Source organism: Hemibagrus wyckioides, linkage group LG25 (assembly GCF_019097595.1).
Source record: "Hemibagrus wyckioides isolate EC202008001 linkage group LG25, SWU_Hwy_1.0, whole genome shotgun sequence".
Lineage (NCBI taxonomy): Eukaryota > Metazoa > Chordata > Actinopteri > Siluriformes > Bagridae > Hemibagrus > Hemibagrus wyckioides.
This window is the reverse complement of record NC_080734.1, coordinates 18,598,580-18,618,391: the sequence shown is the minus strand read 5'-3', so window position 1 is coordinate 18,618,391 and position 19,812 is coordinate 18,598,580. Positions and strand designations below refer to the sequence as shown.

At 43.4% G+C, this 19,812-nt stretch overlaps 1 protein-coding gene across 11 annotated transcripts in view; it reads right to left on the bottom strand.

Annotated features, from left to right (window-relative positions):
* Window positions 1-19,812, bottom strand: part of fryl (furry homolog, like) — a 99,160-nt gene that overhangs the window by 42,311 nt on the left and 37,037 nt on the right. For 8 of the 11 annotated variants that reach the window (XM_058379043.1, XM_058379038.1, XM_058379034.1 and 5 more), the window contains 8 exons: window positions 6,758-6,978; window positions 5,953-6,006; window positions 3,237-3,376; window positions 3,053-3,149; window positions 2,888-2,967; window positions 2,358-2,438; window positions 1,541-1,709; window positions 268-360 (listed from right to left, as the gene is read on the bottom strand). In XM_058379043.1, coding sequence (XP_058235026.1) covers window positions 268-360; window positions 1,541-1,709; window positions 2,358-2,438; window positions 2,888-2,967; window positions 3,053-3,149; window positions 3,237-3,376; window positions 5,953-6,006; window positions 6,758-6,877 — 834 coding nt within the window. In that variant the 5' untranslated portion in view covers window positions 6,878-6,978. Of the gene's footprint in view, window positions 1-267; window positions 361-1,540; window positions 1,710-2,357; window positions 2,439-2,887; window positions 2,968-3,052; window positions 3,150-3,236; window positions 3,377-5,952; window positions 6,007-6,757; window positions 6,979-14,214; window positions 14,916-19,812 lie in introns of those variants that run through there. The other 3 variants (XM_058379041.1, XM_058379042.1, XM_058379044.1) reach the window with 3 other exon arrangements.

Here is a 19,812-nt window from a genome sequence, read left to right as displayed (position 1 = left end):
CAGTTTGTGGCTGTGTGAAATGTTCAGCGCTAGGCTGCAGATTGCTCAATCGGTATGATGAGGAGTAAGGACGTGGCTCCAACTCCAAGATAAGGCTGCGTATTTGCATGTGGGTTACGTAAGTCAAATGTTGTGGCTCGTCATTAGAAAGCGACTTCTAAAAAATGCTTTAAATAGACCAGCACCGAGTCACTGAGGATCTCAGGTGGATCATACACAACACCATACGCAAATGAGGATGTAGCGCATGGACACTGAGGTACTTACAGCAGCTACAGGGATGAGGATCTCCACAAACAAACCAGCTAGGGCATGCTTTATATCCTTGTCTTTCACCTCGAGGAAATACTGAGCACATTCCTGCGTAAACAAAGAGATATATAAAATGTATACACAATAATCACACACAGATTGTACGATGCTAAACATTTCAGCTGGGGTATCAGTGTGATGTGGATCAGTATCTGGCAGGAAGGGATACTGCTGTAGCTGAAGGACTGTAAAAATAGGCTCGATAAAATGTTCGAAATTAGAGAGTTAATTAAGCGTAACAAATACCGAGTGAGGATTTTTACTGCAATGAAATAAAAGCAGTCATTACTATTACTCTGTACTCAGCTTCTGGGATTGGCTGCAGATTCTTACAGTTACTCAAACAGCTGTATGCACTGGAGCTCAAGTGGATAAGGCTCAGGGTTGTTTATCGGAGGATCGGGGTTCGAGCCCCGGCATCACCAAGCTCCACTGTTGGACAATTGAGCAAGGGCCTTAAACCCTCTCTGCTCCAGGGGCGCTCTGACCACAACTTCCTCATGTGAGGTATTCAAAGGTATGTGTGGCGATAATAAAGCCTTCATGCCCTCAGTTCTTCACTGCATATAAGTGGACTAGCTGCAGCGTGGATTTGTGATCATTTACGAGATGAGACACTGAGGGTGAGGAGGTCCGGGGAGGAGTGAATGTTAGTATTTGATACCAGTCTAGTTTGATTAGAGACACAGCACTAGTTTGTTCAGCGGAGGCAGACAGATGGTGTAGTTTGTCTGTCTGTAGTTGAACTCCTGCTCTAACGCCGTGCGTCAGAGTAGGGAGGAAAGAAACGACAGTAATAATAGCACATGCCTTATTTTAAATGACTGAATGTGACATTAAATAACATTTTAATAGACAAATCAGAGCATTCTTTCAAATAATAATTTTTTAAATGAAACTAATAATATAATAGAATACGACTTTCTCTCCACACCACGTTCGGATTGTATGGAGCTCAAGACCACTAGTTTGGGAATCCATGCACTAGATTAAATGTTAGAGATGTTCGATCTGGCAAATTTTAACAAATAAATATATAGGAAAGGGGAAATAGTGTCTAAATACTTTGCATTATATTTACTAAATGCAATGCTGCATCACTTCTGGTGTGACATGCATTCTGCCTGCAATCCTCAATCCTCCTCAGTGTTACTGGAAATATTCTCTCTTTCATTTCCACCTGTGCACATACCACTGTGTGTGTGTGTGTGTGTGTGTGTGTACCAACCTGCATAAACTGGAAAGAAGCCTCAAAGTCTTCCACAGGGTACATTTTGACTCTGAAGAACTTCATGCCCATGATGAGGCTGATGATGCTCTGCACCACGTGAGGACTCTGCTCTTTCTGCCGCAGCTCCTTCAGCTCTGTGATGAACTTCTTACGCACTGCCTGAAACCTGCACGAAGACACACCCACGAAACCGTCACGCACGTTCACGCATGTTAGTATTCGTTCTTATACATGTACAAGTGGCTATGACTTTCACTGCTAAGCAAAGACGACGCTACGGGGTGACCTTGTGAACGTATCCCGTTCGGACCCCAGACTACAAGCAATTTCATTATTAATACATTATGTGCGATACGCATTATAAGATTAAGTAGTGAAAAAGGCATAGAGCACTTGTCCAGTAAATCACCTTTTATTACTCCTACTATCACAGCACTAAGTAAAATTAGATTACTGGCTGCTTTGTGTAACTGTGCTGGAGATTTAGCATGTGTTGAGGGCGAGTTATGGAAGCACTAAACGTGTCTGGAGCAGCTCAGGATGCCCTGTATTTAGTTATCCGTTTGCTACTTGAATGGTGTGAGAAACTATCGGGAGGGCAAAAGCCTAAAAGATTTGGTTTGTCCTGCAGAGTCCAGCTCGTCTGAATCTGAATACACCCTGGGGATAGAGTTATTAGAGTTTGCATAAAACACAGGCTGTGTTAATTAAACCACAATAAACACTGAATCTATTTCAGAAACATTTCACCTTCGTCTGTACAGATAAAAAACACCCTACAGACACAATAAGGAAAGAAATGTTCCTGACTCACTTGGACTGAGTGAGGACTCCGATGACCTCGGCGTACAGATCTGCAATGATGTGCACGTTACCAGTGTTGGGGCCGGAGTACCTGTGACACAAAGCAACAAATTACACACATTTTCCCCCCCATAGCGTATGTTGTCTTTTGCTTTGTCTTTTGTCTTCGCCTAGAGGTCGTAACTTGAAATTCCTGACCTCGGACCAGATAAAAACAAAGACAACTCGGAATTCCTGTCGGGAAATCGTGATGCGGCCATGCACTGATCAGCAACTTCTAACCTTTAAATGAGTTCCACTGTATGTACAAATATTTGCTTTACACCAATCAACGTACAGACACTTGTTAAATCTATAAGACTGAAAACAAAAAGCTCCACTTCCGAGTCAAACAAGTTATACAACATTACTGTGCCATGCAGAGTGACATTTATGATGAACTCATTTACATTAGAGAATAACTAGCATTAACACACAAATCCGCTCGTGATGAATTAGAGACGTGTGTATGGTGCGAGTGTTTGCGGACACATCACTTACCCCTCTTTGTGTTTAAAGTGCTTAAAGGCCAGGTTAAGGACCTCATGTACTAATGCATCTGGTACAGGATGAAGAGGAATCTAAGCAGGACAAAAACAACCGTTAGAGCAAACGAGGCTAAGCTCTACTCTATACAACAAACCTGAGAACATATACACATCTTACCTGTTTCAAAACCTCCACTAAAACTAAACAAAAAATGAAGTCTATGGCTAAGTCCCTCCTCTCCAGTAGGTAGTCTTTATCCCGATGCTGTTCGTCCCTGCAGGAGAAAAAAAATGAATACACTGAAAGAACAAACACTAAGTAAAATGAAATGCACGAGATTATTGCGTGTGTGTGTGTGTACCCTTTGGACTTGGTGCTGGATCTGGGTCTGTATTCGTAGGACTCATCCTCGGTGCCGCTCTGCCTCCGGTACCAGTCGAACAGCGTGCGCAGCAGCGAGGGCAAACAGTGTTCCGCTATTGAGCTCATAGAGCTTATTAACTACAACACATATCATCACACATGTTAGATCTCATGATAACGCAGCAGAATCCCACACTAAAGTAGGGTTACTCAAATCTTTCCCTGGAGGGTCAATCCACTGCAGAGCTTAGGTCCAACCCTGATCACACTCCTCTACCTGTGATTTTTCTAATGATCCTGAAGACACTGATTAGCGTGTTCAGGTGTGTTTGATTAAGGGTAGAGCTAAACTCTGAAGGAAAGTGGATCTCGTGGACCAGATTTGAGGATCCCTGCAATAAACCCTCAAACCCATCCCTTAACACAGGGGTGTCCAATCTCATCCAGAAAGGGCCGGTGTGGGGGCAGGTTTTCATTCCAACCAAGCAGAAGCTACACCTGATTCCAAATGGCTAATCAGTAGATCTTGGCTTTCCGTAGACTCAGGTGTGGCTTCTGCTCAGTTGGAATGAAAACCTGCACCCACACCGGCCCTTTGCGGAAAAGATTGGACACCCCTGCCTTAATAAATGCAGCACTTGTTTTTCTGAGTAAAAAATGTCGTGCTGTATTTACATTCTTTGCCACACAAAGAATTCACAAGACAATTTCTCTAATTAGAGTCCTTTGTTTTCACTGACGTCAATGACGTCTATGTAATTATACAAAACGTGTGTGACTACGCAGCCAAATACCTAACGGATTGATCTGGTCATACCGTCAGACCTTCTGACGTCAAATTCTCATTAAAATGACCGAAATTCAATGTGCAGGACGTGAAGGTACTTTCCTTTTTCTTAATGTTTTTGCACATCTCATACCAAACATCTGGTTACTCCAGCATTATCTATGGAGTTGAACGGTGAGCTGATGTAATGAGAATTGGATGTTGGGTAATAATGTGAAAATAAACTTGTATTCAAAATATTTTACTTTGGCATGGGAGAACAAAAAAAAAAAACAAATATTGAAAGAGCAAAACGTTCTGAACAGACAATTCAATCCCACAGCTGTGATTAATGTACGCCTTTCTTCAGATATAAGCATCTTAACATTGTTTTGGAAAAAGAGAGAGAGAGAGAGAGAGAGAGAGAGACAGACAGGAAGAGACCGGGAGAGAAAGAGAGACAGAGACAGGGAAACACTGAGAGAAAGAGAGACAATGAGAGACCATATGAGACAGAGACAGGGCGAGAGAAAGACAGAGACAGAGAGACACAGAGAGAGAGAGAGACAGAGACACACAGATAGAGAGAGAAACAAAGAGAGAAAGAGAGACAATGAGAGATAGTATGAGAGAGAGACAGAGACAGGGAGAGAGAGACAGAGAGAAAGACACAGAGAAAGAGAGACAATGAGAGACAGTATGTGAGAGAGACACAGAAAGAACGAGAGACAATGAGAGACAGTATGAGAGAGAGAGAGAGAGAGAGAGAGAGAGAGAGACTGACAGAAAGAAAGAGAGAGAAAGAAAGCAAGACAATTAGAGACAGTATGAGACACATATAGAGTGAAACACGGAGAGAAAGAGAGACAATGAGAGACCATATGAGACAGAGACAGGGGGAGAGAAAGACAGAGACAGAGAGACACAGAGAGAGAGAGAGAGACAGAGACACACAGATAGAGAGAGAAACAAAGAGAGAAAGAGAGACAATGAGAGATAGTATGAGAGAGAGACAGAGACAGGGAGAGAGAGACAGAGAGAAAGACACAGAGAAAGAGAGACAATGAGAGACAGTATGTGAGAGAGACACAGAAAGAACGAGAGACAATGAGAGACAGTATGAGAGAGAGAGAGAGAGAGAGAGACTGACACAGAAAGAAAGAGAGAGAAAGAAAGCAAGACAATTAGAGACAGTATGAGACACATATAGAGTGAAACACGGAGAGAAAGAGTGACAATGAGAGACCATATGAGACAGAGACAGGGAGAGAGAAAGACAGAGACAAAGAGACACAGAAAGAGAGAGAGAGAGACACAGAGAGAGAGAGAGAGAGAGAGAGAGAGAGAGAGACCCCGCTGCCATGGGTTTGTGTTATCTAATTACTTAATCATCTCTACATGATGTTACTCTGCCATAATATCCAGTATCCCATCACTCTCGCCCTGTAGTATCTCTCCATGTGCCTCTGAACACTGTGTGAGCAGGGCAGTGCTGCAGAGATGCTCTCGGGTCCAGGTGGGTGTGGTCAGTTTTATACACAACGTTACATCATTACAGCAAAAAAAAAAACCCGAGAGAAAAAGGTTTTGTGGGTCTGCTCTGAAGTGTGTATGGACTGCACGATATTACGGGAGGATTTCTCTGTGCTGCAGACACCAGACTTTCCCTCACACCGACATGACGGCCATCGTGAGAGCTGGAATCTGTCAGCGACTCCCGATCCCGCCGCAAATCGCCTCGGCCCGAGCGCGAGTGTGATTGTGAATGACTGCGTGGCCGAGTGAAGGGTGGCGCCGAGAAGAGTTATGTAACTGCTCTCTCTGCCCTGCTCGCGTTTGGCCGACACACTCCGACACCCTGCAGTGATGTATCGCTAGGGATGACGCAGCGATTCCCAGGTCCAAGACGCGCACGCAGCACATCCACTGCTTCTACTTAACATCTCACCTGATCAAACTGCGCATCTTCCCCTCTCTGCAGGGATCTGGACAAAGGCTTCTCCTGGACAGGAAACGGACAGTTAGTCATGAGGCAGCATTTCTGACATTCAGAATACAAATCAGAGTAGCCAAGCAACGGAGCACAACAAAATAACAGAACTGTGGCGCAAACGTTTAATAGCAGAAATGTTTGGATTTATGAGCAACCAGCTGCGTGTAGAAGCTCGGTGTAAAACAGCTACTTATTTAAAAAAGCAGGACAGTGTGATAAACACGGAAGGGTGATTTCAGTGAGATTTTTCCTTCTTTCAACTTCATGCAAATTAGAAATGACAGTAAAGTGACAAATCCAAACGATCGCCTCGAACAACTGAACAAACCGACCATACATCATGCTTGGAACAACATTTTTATCAATTCCTCCTCTCTCACAACTCTACTTCCTGCCTGCAATTCATACCTCTCATTAAACACGTACAGGGACATTAAGAGGAAAGCGCCAAGAGGAAAGAGTTTGGGAGAAAGACGTCAACAGAGTTAGCTACGGCTGCTAATCCGCTAATAGCCGATGTCAAGTCGTAGTAGTCGGCTTTACTGGAATTTATTTATTTTTGTGCTGATATTCCACCATGACTGTAACCTGAATGCTTTTCTTTCATGAAATGGGCTTGGTATTTATTTATTTTTATTTACTTATTTATTTATTTTTATTTATTTATTAATTTTTATTTATTTATTCATTTATTTATGTTTATTCATTTTTATTAATTAATTAATTAAGGTGAGCTGTTTTATGCCTCAGTGGTACTGACCAGTGGTTCAGCCATGACCACCTCGATCTTCTTTTCAGCGAGCACGGCGAACTCGGCGAAAAGGCTCTTGATGACGAACTCCCCGGGCTTGAGCTCGGGGTCGATGGTGATGCTGGACATGGCTGTGGCTTGAATGCTGCGTTTCTCCCAGCTGAGTGGAACGGACAGAGCCGTATGGCGTCTACTCGCGTTGCTGCTGCTGCTGCTCACTGGGACAGAGGCTGGACATGAAGAGAGAGAGAGAGAGAGAGAGAGAGAGAGAGAGAGAGAGAGACTCAGATCAGCTTGGTATCTAATGAGACAATTATAAATACACCCAAGTGTAACCTTCACCTCAGAAGGAAACATCATGACTCTGTTAGTGTGTAAATAAAAGCTTTCCTCATGGAGACCAGCTGAATGTCTATATACAATCAAAACAGATCCCTCCATAAAAACACACACACACACAGCTTGTCACTTCCTGCACACCACATTTCTCCAGCGGTCAATACATCTGTGTATGTGTGTGTGCAGCGCACACGTCTGTGTGTTTATACATGCTTGATGTAAGAGCCGTTCCGACTTGTTTGCTTCCATGGAAATAGGTGAAATACACCTTTCTCTCTGAACGCCATTCCAGGCAAATGTCTTCTCATGCTTCTTAAATAAAGTGCATACATGTAAAAATAGGTGGAGCTGCAGACTGTCAATCATGCAGCTCGAGAACCGTACTAATGAGGCGGATCTACAGGTCCTGCTGCACTAAACACCATGGCTTCACCCGGGTCAGTCGGCTGTTTTAGCTTCTAATTCTCACCGAGTTTCCTGCACTTCTTCTGCACCTACTGCTGTGGAAAATACAAAACTCCTCCTGAGCTGAAATTCAAGTTTATAACCGGATAAAATAGATGGTTTTGACCCAGAAATAATGCACTTATTATTACTTGAGAAAGTCATCAAGGTCTTACAGTGCTGGGAGGTGTGTGTGTGTGTGTGTGTGTGTGTGTGTGTGTGTATATACAGAACACAAGCTCAAGCGAGAGAATGCAAGTCACGTGTCTAGCTCTCCCTGGTTGAGGAAATCCCTGTCCTCTTTTGCCCTAGGTTGCTGGGAAATTTGCGATAAGTTTAAAAAAAAAAACAACAATGAGAGGAGGCTAAAGAAAGCCCTATAAAGCTTTATGAGTTATTCAGAAGAGGAAAGCTGAAGGATCACGCCCAGCAACACACACACACACACACACGCTTGTTTCACCAGTGAGCAGACGTGACAGAAGACTGACCGATCACTCAGAGGAATGTTTTTCAGCTGAACTACAGAATACACTCACACAATAAGACTCTCTCTCTCTCTCTCTCTCTCTCTCTCTCTCTCACACACAGCTGCACAAGCCAAAATCTCACCTTGATTAATAGGCTATCAACTCTGTGTTTTCCTTCTATCTATCTATCTATCTATCTATCTATCTATCTATCTATCTATCTATCTATCTATCTATCTATCTATCTATCTATCTATCACATTACAGCAGCTTCAAACTAGCGCTTATTCTCGTAGCTACTGCTGAGATTCGGTCCATGTGCATTTGTTTACAATGAAGATGACTACAAGCCCAGGAGAGCACACTGAGCTCCGACTCACATCCGACTCCGTTTCTCCCAAAAAAAAATAACGACCCACAAGCTGAGGAATCGTAATGAGCTCGATGGCAGGTAAGGTGACGTTTTAGCTGGAGGTGGATCTCCTGAACCGGTCAGTGTTTCTGGTCCTTCACTTCACCAATGATCTTACTTTCATAAAGGCTCAGGATCTTCACTAAGCAACCAGATCACATGACCTTTAACTATTTAACTCAGAACCAAGTGAACAGTTTTCTAAGCATGGGGACAGATGACCAGCAAAAAAAAAATAGATATTATGTACACTATATTGCCAAAAGTTTTGGGACACCCCTCCAAATCATTGAATTCAGGTGTTGTTTTTCAGGGGTTGGGCTCGGGCCCCTTAGTTCCAGTGAAAGGAACTCTTAATGCTTCAGCTTCATACCAAGGATATTTTGCACAATTCCATGCTCCCAACTTTGTGGGAACAGTTTAGGGATGACCCCTTCCTGTTCCAACATGACTGCACACTAGTGCACAAAGCAAGGTCCATGAAGACATTGATGAATGAGTTTGGTGTGGAGGAACTGAGTCCTGACCTCAACCCCATAGAACACCTTTGGGATGAATTAGAGTGGAGACTGTGAGCCAGACCTTCTCGTCCAACATCAGTGCCTGACCTCACAAATGGTCAAAAATTCCCATAAACACTCCTAAACCTTGCGGAAATCCTTCCCAGAAGAGTTGAAGCTGTTATAGCTGCAAAGGACGGGACAACTCCATATTACATTCATGTGCATGTAAAGGCAGACGTCCCTAAACTTTTGGCAATATAGTGTATATACACACTGGACATTTCCCCACTCATCACAACACAGTGAGTGTGTGTGTGTGTGTATAAGAGCATCATTATAAAAACTTGACATTGGAAAATGAGATTCAGTCAGAGAAACTCCACAAAGTGGTCAGTGGAAACAGTTAATTTCTGACTCATTAATAAGTGTAACATCATTACGTTAGGTAACGATCATAAATTGTAATACTAGAGTTCAAAACAGAGTCAGGTATCAAACACGCAAATCACCAGCCAATGACGTCAATGCACATGGAGTCTTTCCCTCCGCTCTGTGAGCCGTGACTGATTTGCTGAGATATTTTCAGCTCAGTAACAGTGCTGTATATAAAGAGTAACAGTACAGATCTATAGGCTTGTGTGAGATAACGATATTAACATCCCTACATTATATCCAGTGAGGTTTATTCTGATTACAGCACATTACCAGCCCTGACAACGTCCACGCATTTTGAGTAGGAGCTTCACAACTTCACGTCGTCTTACACCACGATGGGTTATTGCTCCAAAACACGAGCGAGTATATTCTCCTCTATAACTTGGGAATGTAAATCTGAGCTCTTTTATATTAACAGATGCCCCGTTTCACCTCATCCCACATGCTCTCGACTCGCTTTCTGTCCAGGAGAAAGTTTTAACTTGCTTAATATGTCCATGTTAACCTTAGCTAACATTAAACAAGTATATATTTAACACAATTTGACAAAAACCGCTGGTCTGAAAAAAATGATCTCATTCAGTTTTCAGCTAATAATGAATTTAATCCAAAAAGATTAAACAATGGAGTGTAAAATCAGGTAAAGGTTGACGATAATTAGAAAAAGCTTAAAAATACACTATATTGCCAAAAGTTTTGGGACACCGCTCCAAATCATTGAATTCAGGTGTTGTATTTCAGGGGTTGGGCTCGGCCCCTTAGTTCCAGTGAAAGGAACTCTTAATGCTTCAGCTTCATACCAAGACATTTTGGACAATTTCATGCTCCCAACTTTGTGGGAACAGTTTGGGGCTGCCCCCTTCCTGTTCCAACATGACTGCACACCAGTGCACAAAGCAAGGTCCATAAAGACATGGATGAGAGAGTTTAGTGTGGAGGAACTTCACAGAGTCCTGACCTCAACCCGTTAAAACACCATTGGGATGAATTAGAGCGGAGACTGTGAGCCAGACCTTCTCGTCCAACATCAGTGCCTGACCTCACAAATGCACATCTAGTGGAATGGTCAAAAATTCCCATAAACACACTCCTAAACCATGTGGAAATCCTTCCCAGAAGAGCTGAAGCTGTAATAGCTGCAAAGGGCGGAACAACTCCATATTACATTCATGTGCATGTAAAGGCAGGCGTCCCAAAACTTTTGGCAATATAGTGTACATAAATACGCTGGATTTGTTTTTAGTTCAAAAACCTTCTGCAGATTTGTAACAGAACCACATCTACAAAAATGTTTTTATTTACTTGTGATCTGACGCAGTTCCCTATTAACCCTAAAAGCTAAAATGAAGGAAATGCTCTTCTTCCTGTTGGTTCGGGACGATTCCAATGACGCACGAGCCTATTGCGCTATAAATATAACCGCTATAGTTTAAGATTTTGGCAAGAACTGTATGACAGTGACCTTGCGTTAGATAATACGGTGACCTGAACAAAAACTCCGTCTGGCTCGTGAAGGTCTGAGGGAAAATAAAGAAAAATAACTGGTCAAGAGTGTCTGAGGGAGAGGGATTAAAGGACACACACCTCTAGAATGAAGATGATGTCCTAGAGTGTACACACACACACACACACACACACACACACAGACATCACCCACATCAGTCCCATTATCATCTCACGTTACATTCATCTATTTAAAGACAGACTCCGAATCAGAGATGCTGAAATCACTTTTGTTCTCTAAATGAAAGGGACATGAATGCTTTATTAACACTATCATTTTGCTCAGCTCATATACGGGTTACGTTCGTTCACACACACACAGTTCAGTCATTTTAAAGATATGGTTTTAAGTCATGAATCTTTCCATATAGCAAAATAAAGACAAGTGAATGCACTATAATTGAATATAATATAATATAATATAATATAATATAATATAATATAATACAATACAATACAATACAATACAATACAATACAATACAAGTACAAAATAATATGCTTTCTAATTGAGCAGTGCAGATTTTTTCAAAGGGAAATGCAGAATAAAAATTCAGCACAATGCTGAACTATATTCCAGTTCAGATGATCTGATTTATTGCTGCAAAAGCCGAAGATTTATACTTTGGACTTGAATTCAGATTAAATCTCGATATTTAACACACATTTAAAACGATCCTCTATGCGGCAGCTAAGGATGGAAACAGAGCGCCAACAAGCCGTGACTAAGTACGGACCGTGACGTCAGCACATCAGCTGCTGCTTTATTTTCACCTTCCTCACTACCATCATCATCATCATCATTACAAGCTTCCGCATTTAACCAACAAACAAAAAAATATTTCAAAGCTCAAATTAAACTGTTTCACAGCATTGCGACTGGAGACCAGTATAAAACTCCAGGTGTAAATGGCTTGGCGTTCCGACTCTCTGCTTGTGATTGGATCACTCGCCCCATGTGAACAGGATCCTAAGCATTAAAAAGTACAGCAGGTATTTTTTTTTTAATGCTTGTTAGTTCGCTGATGTAAAGTTGGTGCTAGACAATCAGGCAAAGCCTCTAAACTCTCCTGAAGAAGTGAGAGCTACAGCTGGAACCAACGAGGCTTTCACTTTCATAAATCTGCTCAGATCTTCTCTGCTGTAAAGTGCAGCACAGGGAACACACTCACAGTGAAAGATGGCTTCTAGAGCATCCCATGTGACACACAACATTTCAGACTCAAGGGCCGAGCCATGGAACGAGAGAAAGGGTGGAGTGGAGAGAAAGGGGATGTGGGGAATCGTAGATCCCGGAGGTCAATGTGCACATCTCCAAAACATCCAGAAACATAGGATGACTTTTCATGATGCGGCGAGTCCATGCTGATTGGCTGAACAAGGAAAGACTTCCCGGTTTCTCCATTCCTGAATGTCATCATGTTTTAGGTCACCTCATGGTTCACTCTTACGATTATATGAGCATAACAAAAAAACTAGAACTGACCATCATGTGTCAGCCATAGTGTTTACAAATCTCAGGAAGTTCCTGATCACTATTTGTGGTCACACTCTCCTCAGCTGATTGACACCACATTTGTGAAGAAACCTCAAATATCCTAACAGTTTGTGGAGACTCTAAAGGCTTTAGTGTAATCAGGAGAACCCAAAGAATAAAGCAGCAAATTGTGATTTCTTAAATAGAAGAGCTAATACGCTTCACGACTGCGCCACCATCAGGACAATCTGGCTCATCTCTAAAAGCGAGATGGAGTAACACCTACTGAGCGTGTCTGTAGCACTTATGGTTTGGTCTGGATAATCAGATTTAATGAAGCAAAGAGCTAAGTGCTTGGCCCCCTAAAATCGCACTCCATCTTAATGACACTAAAGCAGGGTTTTACTCCAGAGAGATTTTAAATCTGTACATCTTTCACATTTCCATCTCATCCTTCCTGCACACCAGAAATGAGCTCACAGACAGTAAAGATGCATTATTTAATCAAATACTATTCATTAACCTGACTGCAAACCTGGCATTGCTCTGACGCTGACGAAAAGGAACACAACTATCCCAAAGCATGCTAGTCTACAAAGTTAAGCTAATCAGAAGGAAGTGTTACGGCACACGTGTCAAACACGAGCATCGTTTCGTTCATCATGTGTGGACTGGGAAATAAATAATACTCTTTCTCTCGTGGCTTGCTTGAAAACACCTGTATTCTGTGCTTGATGTAAGTCACAGTCACATGTGAACATGTTTATGTGAGCTTTGGAGAAAATAAAATGACAATTGTTTTCCTGATCTGTACAGTTATACAGATTACAGGTACCACAGGTCCATATTGTGAATTTCCCTTTGGGATGAATAAAGTATCTATCTATCTATCTATCTATCTATCTATCTATCTATCTATCTATCTATCTATCTATCTATCTATCTATCTATCTATCTGTCTATCTGTCTATCACACTGCCGTGAAATTCATCGTTTCATCTTTAAACAAAACAAACAGACTAGACAAAACTGAGTGCAGAGTCATCTGACCTCTAACCCATATAAATCTGCCACTTTTTCAGCAATGCAGCAAAAGATCTATGTGTGAGAGTGTATTTCTGAAAGATCCACTGGGATTTCTAATGTTTCCTTTCATTGTTTGACCACACACACACACACACACACACACACACACACCATCCAGCAGTGTGTGTCTACATCACGAGTGTGATTATTTTGCACGTTCACTTCTTCCCACTCATTACTCATTCCATTTCAGTCCCATCGTGAGCTTTACACCAATGTCTGGACGTTTATTGCGGGAGTGGAATCTGTCCTGGACGTTGCTACACTCCCATGTACTTCCTTCTGAGTCATGTCTGTTTGGATATGTGACTCAGTTGGAAGAACAAACCTCAGAGTCTGAAGTGAGCTGTGTGCCTAAAACACTCACGCTGTAGAAGACCCAGCCCTAAATACTCTGAAAAACTATTTCTCTAAAGCCTGAATCCATGCTTTAAAAGTGCGAGAGCGATTACTCGGTCATATCAAAGCGAGCGTTGTTCGGATGCGCGTGCTTGGGTCGTGCGCGTGTGTATGATACGAGGACAATGTTATCTTGTGAAACGATACACTGTGTAATGGTACTTGTCCTGTGCATATTAGCCCAAGTATCAAAGCACTAGAAAGCAGATAAGATTTCTAGATATGTAGGAAAATGGTGTGTGTTGTGTGTGTGCATGTGTCTGCCAGTCTAAAGAAACAGACACATACACACACACTTCTACTTAAGTTATTGCACATCAAGTTTGCATGTACTCCGAACTTCTGGAATCCTCTGTGTGTGTGTGTGTGTGTGTGTGTTTCTCTCTCCCTGGTACTCACAGTTCCCGCTCCATGACTTGAGAAGAGATTTGATGCTGATCTCAAAGAATACCGAATCCTGCAGACTCAACATGACGTAACCAGAGAGGTGTCGAGTAAAAACACAAAGGCGCACGGGTCTCCTCCTGCGGGTCCGAGCCTCCCTCCGTCACCCCAGGAGTATGTCAAACATGCACACACTTCTGCAGCCAGGTGTGTGTGTCGGCTGTTCATTTTGTACGCCGCTTGGAATCATGCTGCTCAACACACACACACACACACACGCAAAGCCGAATGAAGTTGAAGAGTGAGATAACACCCTGACGAAGGAACTGCAAGCCGTCAGAGAACACGAGAGCCGGCGAATAAGAAATCCAGAGGAAAGTTTGTGGCGTGCGTTTCAGCGTGAGAGCGGCATTGTGTCGGGCGCTAAGCAGCAGAGTGCAGCGATATTCCGCCCGTCTTTCTCTTCCTGTGTGCGCAAACCTCTGCTGCTCAGCAAACACACACTACTCTCTCCCTCTCCCTCACCATTCGCTCTGAGCCAGCCCCTCCCCGTCCTACTGCTGGCTAGCACTCTCTCTTAGGGGCTTGTGGAAAAAAAATAAAATAAATAAATAAATGAAGCGCTCGTTTCAGTGGCTTACGGAGGGGAGGGGAGAGGAGGAGAAGGAGGTGATGTCATCAGCACGCTGCGAACGCTCACTGGCTCCTCTCCAGCGCTTCAAACAGAAAACAGAACGGCTCCCTGCTCTGTCGCTATTCTTTCCACTCTCTTCAGTCGGCTACGAGTCTGAAGCAAAGCACACATCCTGTATTCGGGCACGCTGATGCTGATGCTGATGCGTCATCCCTGACTGCAGCGCAATGGGGTGGGAGAGGACCAGAGAGAGAGAGAGAGAGAGAGAGAGAGAGAGAGAGAGAAAGCAGGCATGATGACGCAAATAAGTCATTCATGCAAATGCTTAGTTGTATTATACGCGTTACAACACACTTATGCTCAGGGAATTTAAAAAAAAGAAAAGAAGAAGCACAAACCAAGACGCATTCCTAGCCACCCACTCGGTGTTCATTCGGTTCTTTTCCATTCTAAACAGGATGTCAAGCTTTCTAAAAAAAAAAAAAATTGACGTTTTTCCCCAAACCATAAAAAGTTATGGAAATTTTGACACACACTTGGTGTATATATAGGAGATAAGCGCCTGCTAACTTGCATATGCTCGCTTCATGTCTATAACTCTGAGCATCTGCTGTAACGCGCGTCCCACATGGATAAGCATAAAACGCTGCACCTCGGACTCCTCCATGATTCGATGGATGATCTCGGGGGAAAGTGTAGATTTCTGCTGTGATCATGAATGAAGACTCCTCAGTGCCTGTACATCTTCCAAAACAGTTAGTACACCTCTTGGTCTGACTCTTCTACATTTGTGTACAGTAATAAGGCGATGCGCTAATCATCAGTCTGTCATTGCTGTATTCTTTAGCAACCTTGAGTTCAATGCAGTTGACTAAACTACTCTTTGTGTCTTTAATAACGGACAGATTAGATTCAGTCTCTCATGTTTCAGCACATAAACAACGCTACCTTTCGTTACCGGATATCAAGACATGATCGCTGTGAAACGAACGCTACCATTCTGTAGTGAAAGGTGATACGAGTCACAGGCAGCTATCATCTCGCCCCGGATGGTTTGCATCATGTGCTTCTCTTCCTGTATATGGACCCTTGAGGGACACCAGAGGTTCGCTCTGAGATCATAATTAATTGAGAGTCGCTTGTATGTGAGCTGAAAGGATTCAGAACGAATCACTGGACCCCAACAACATGAGTATCCTCGAAGCATGACACTTTGACTTTCCTCCAACCTACTGAGCAACCTTTAGACTCCATTCCCAAGCAGGAGTTGAGAATGTTGCTAACCCCAGCACTAATCTGGAGTAACTTCTCACCCATTCCCTTCTAGCACTGATCCAAAGTGCATGACATCATCCAGCTCCAGGCCTGAGAGGAGGAGAAAAAAAAAGGGCCAAAACACTGAAGCACTGATAGTCTATTTAATAGCATTGCTTTCTTTTCTCCTCTCTCTCTCTCTCTCTCTCTCTCTCTCTCTCTCTCTGCTCACATTCTCTCCATCACATGACCGGCCCTCCCTTGTGGAGTTATGCAAAGCAGGAGGGCATCATTGTAAACAAACACACTGCACAAAGGCCTGCATTGTGGCTCAAACACTGCACCACAGCAGCACTGACGAACTGGGCTTTCACAAAACACACACACACACACACACGGGTCCAAACACGGGAACCAGCTTCAGTATATTTACACAGCTTCTTGGTGAATGAAACACAGACATCTGCTTCCAATAGTTCGATTCATCATCACATCCTCAGAGAGAAAACCAGATAAATGATGTCATTTATAGAAAAAGGATTAAAAAAACGTATGTGATGGTTTATCAAATGCGGCCAAACTAGCCTTCACTGTCACGTCCCTCTGAAAATGACCATCCCACTAATCCTGAGTGATTCTGCCCTTTAAAGCAGGCAACATAGCTAAGGTCATACAGCAAGCATTATCTACCTTCCTCACACACACACAGACACACAGACACAGACACACAGACACAGACACACACACACAGACACACAGACACAGACACACAGACACAGACACACAGACACAGACACACAGACACAGACACACAGACACAGACACACACACACAGACACACACACACAGACACACACACACAGACACACACACACAGACACACACGCTCCCTCAGAATGTTTGGGGATAAACAGTAAGATCCTGCTTGCGGCTCCTGGAATGCTGCTCCTCTGTCAATAAGCTAAAGCTGTTGAGAGGGCACAGGGTGACAGGTGACAGAGCAACGTGCTTTCTTATACTCTCTCTGACACACACACACACACACACACACACACACAGACACACACACACAGACACACACAGACGCTCCCTCAGAATGTTTGGGGATAAACAGTAAGATCCTGCTTGCGGCTCCTGGAATGCTGCTCCTCGGTCAATAAGCTAAAGCTGTTGAGAGGGCACAGGGTGACAGGTGACAGAGCAACGTGCTTTCTTATACTCTCTCTGACACACACACACACACACAGAGCGGCCAACAACAAAAACTGACCAAGGTACAAATCCTTTGCATTCTCCTTATGGAGAAAAAAAAAAAAAAAAATCCAAGGCTGCTTTCAATTTTATTGCTAATTTTAGCCAAATGAATGCCCTTGTGTGTGAAAAATCACTGAGTAATGAGAAACGTTTATTATATACAGTATGTCCGCATTATCAGGGAGGCAGGAAGTAAGGGAAGGACGAGAGACCTAACAGAAATGTTTTCGGAATTTTTCCATGCTGTCTGCAAACTGAGGGACTGGGCTAGTTTTCTCGCAATGATCCTCACTGAACACGATAAAAAGCATTCATTGTGTAGAGGCCAGTAACTCGGGGTAATGGGCACCGTCCTGTCATGATGTAATGGAATATGATCATGTTGATGATGAGGATGAGGATGAAGCCGTCCTCATGCATCAGGCCCTGATTTATGAACCTAGTTTGTGAGTATTGTGTGTTTTTGTCTTTACAAACGGAGATGTAATATAAACTAAATGTAGTACAGATTCTCTATTCTTCATCACAGAGGCGTGGCCTTTGGTGTTGAGAGCTCTAATGTAATCATATAACGTATAACTGACCGCTGCATCCAGCACTATCGAGCTTTCAGACTTTGGATGATTCCCGCAGGATCTCCATGAAAGATTGGGATCATGTGCCCGGTGTGCTCTCTCTTTATTTTCACTCTATGAGCTGCGCAGATTGAAATCTCTGGGGTTCAAACAGTTGCATTACAGAAAGCTGCTGATGAAGGTTTGCAGGATGCGCATTCCTGTGTCACGATGTATAGATACACTCCTAATACTGAACCCGAACCTCAAGAACTGCACGACAGAGATGCCTCATAGCCCCGGGAGCAAGGGGGGGGGTAATAGCATGTATTACGCATTTACTGTGAAGCACGCAAGCCAGGGCTGCATTCAGCTCATGCCGAGAGCACTGGGCTGGAGGGGAGAGCCACGCCTCGTTTGATTGAAAGCTGACTCTCATGTCTCCGTGCTGTCTGTGAAAGGGTTTTCACCCCCCATGAGAGTGCATTTTACATTTCCTGGACTGAGCAGATCTTCTCTCACAGATCGGGGGAGAGAGAGAGAGAGAGAGAGGGAGAGAGAGAGAGAGACAGACAAAGAGAGAGGGGGAAACTGGGAATTTGGTGTGGCACAACTGAACGAGAACAAAGTACAAATCAATACAATCTGTAATTTAACCCCGCAAAGTCATTCCACTTTCCTCAGGACAAAGCAGGAAAAGAGCATCATGATGATGCAACTCCGGACACGCTCACGCTCTCTCCCTCTCTCTCTCATCAAACCCTGTTATCATTAAACCCCTTCAGAGCAGCTACGCTCGCAAGGTCACTGGATCACTGACCTACGTTTCCTACACTGGGTTTCAGAGTCTTATTCGACTTTTCTGTCAATATGCCCTCCAGATGTGCAGTGATGAGCGGCAGCTCTGTTACAGAGCACACACACACACACACACACACACACACACACACACAGGCATCACTCTCATCCCTGCACCGCCGCAGTGCCACTGATCACATCAATGACTCCAGGTGATTTCATCAGCGCTGTGGATGCTGCACACCTTGCAGGAAACAAGCGCACCTGTCAGCACTGCACGCACACACACACACACACACACACACACACACACACACGGATATAACTGTACATCAAGAACCAACATTCAGATAAAGAAAGAAGTTGAACAGAAACGATTTAGACAAAGCAAATAGTTTAGTTCTGATTACTTTCTAGCTTTATTTAAAGGTGCATTAGGTAAGATTGGTCAAAGCTTAAATAGAAGGAGTTTTCTCCCCACTCTGGGTAATCACTGTCCATTTGTTTGAGCTCACAAAGTAATTAGCATGTTAGCATCACTAGCTAAAAGACAAGCCATTCTCCAACATTTCTCACATTAAAGGGAACAATATTACGATTCTGCAAAACAGTTAGAGTCAGGCCAAATCCCAAGTGACTTCCTGTTCACAGATTCCTCACTACTGAGGGCATTATACTGTGGTGTTGTAGAGCAGACACTGCGCACTGTTTATATAAACACAGGTATAATTACTTAACACGGTATTTTAAATGTAGTCTTCACTTTCCAGCATGATCCCTCCTTCCTGAAGTCCACTGCCAGTTTCAATATCAGGTTTCTGATAATTATATCGCGTTTGGCTCTTTTAGCTCCGCAGTCCTACCCTAGTGACCTTATCTACAAAAGCACAAATAAAAGCAACCTCTACAGCGTGAGTCACTGTGCTACACCATGCCTGGCTAATCCTGGATGTTACGGCTTACTTGCTGACTTGCATTGATCCCTATTTTTTTCTCCCGTGGTCAATTCTCACCGACCAGCCCACGGCATCTTTTATAAATTCTGCTGCTCATGCTGCATCACGTGGCCGTGTAACACCAGCACTCTCTGCCCTATTCTGCACACATGACCCCACAGAC